Consider the following 757-nt stretch of genomic DNA (forward strand, 5'->3'; position numbering starts at 1 on the left):
TGTGTGTGTGTGTGTGTGTGTGTGTGTGTGTGTGTGTGTGTGTGTGTGTGTGTGTGTGTGTGTGTGTGTGTGTGTGTGCGTGCGCGCGCGCACGCGAGCGCGCGCGCGCGCACACGCTCACCCGGCTTGACGGACTTCCACAGAGCAAAGTCTGCGGGGCTGCGCTTGCGGCCGTCGACCGCCACGCGCTCCCCGGCGCGGTTGTCCTCCTGCGCGCGACGGCGGCGGCGGCGGGATAAGGGGGGGGGGCGAAGATGTCAAGCATGGGCACGCATGGCGGGCGCAGCAGGCCCGCGCGCCAGTCTGTGTGTTGCGGGAGGCCAGGGGTGCCCAATGCTGCGCGCGACGACGGGCCCATTGGCGCGCGCAGCCGCAAAGGGTGGCGCAGCCAGGGGCCATGCCGCGCCAGGAGCGCATTGGCGCGCATGTGTGTGTGTGTGTGTATGTGTGTGTGTGTGTGGCCCGCACCTGCTGGCGGCCCGAAAGCCGGCCGTAGCCCGGTAGCGAGGCGACGTCGAAAAACACGTCACCACCCTCCACCTGCTCAGATTCAGCAGGGATTGGGAGGGGAGGGGGCAGGGGTGCTGGTGAGTCGCGATCTGGGGCCAATCGGGCAGGTGTTTGACGAAGGCAGCAGAAAAGTTGCAGTACCACCAATGCTAATATGGCCAAGAAGGCATGAGGGCACGATGCGGCGGCGTCGGCTATGGGTGGGGCGGGGCGCGCACACACGCACGCGCGCGCGCACACACACACA

At 67.5% G+C, this 757-nt stretch overlaps 1 protein-coding gene across 1 annotated transcript in view; it reads right to left on the reverse strand.

The window, feature by feature from the left end:
- The window catches only part of MNEG_10928 (cysteinyl-tRNA synthetase), a gene marked incomplete at both ends in the record, with an annotated part of 6,944 nt that overhangs the window by 3,350 nt on the left and 2,837 nt on the right, over positions 1–757 (reverse strand). The window contains 2 exons of the mRNA XM_014040599.1: positions 122–209; positions 469–540. Of these exons, the coding sequence (XP_013896053.1) occupies positions 122–209; positions 469–540 (160 nt within the window). The remainder of the gene's footprint in view (positions 1–121; positions 210–468; positions 541–757) is intronic.

This window comes from Monoraphidium neglectum (genome assembly GCF_000611645.1).
Source record: "Monoraphidium neglectum strain SAG 48.87 unplaced genomic scaffold scaffold02518, whole genome shotgun sequence".
Classification (NCBI taxonomy): domain Eukaryota; kingdom Viridiplantae; phylum Chlorophyta; class Chlorophyceae; order Sphaeropleales; family Selenastraceae; genus Monoraphidium; species Monoraphidium neglectum.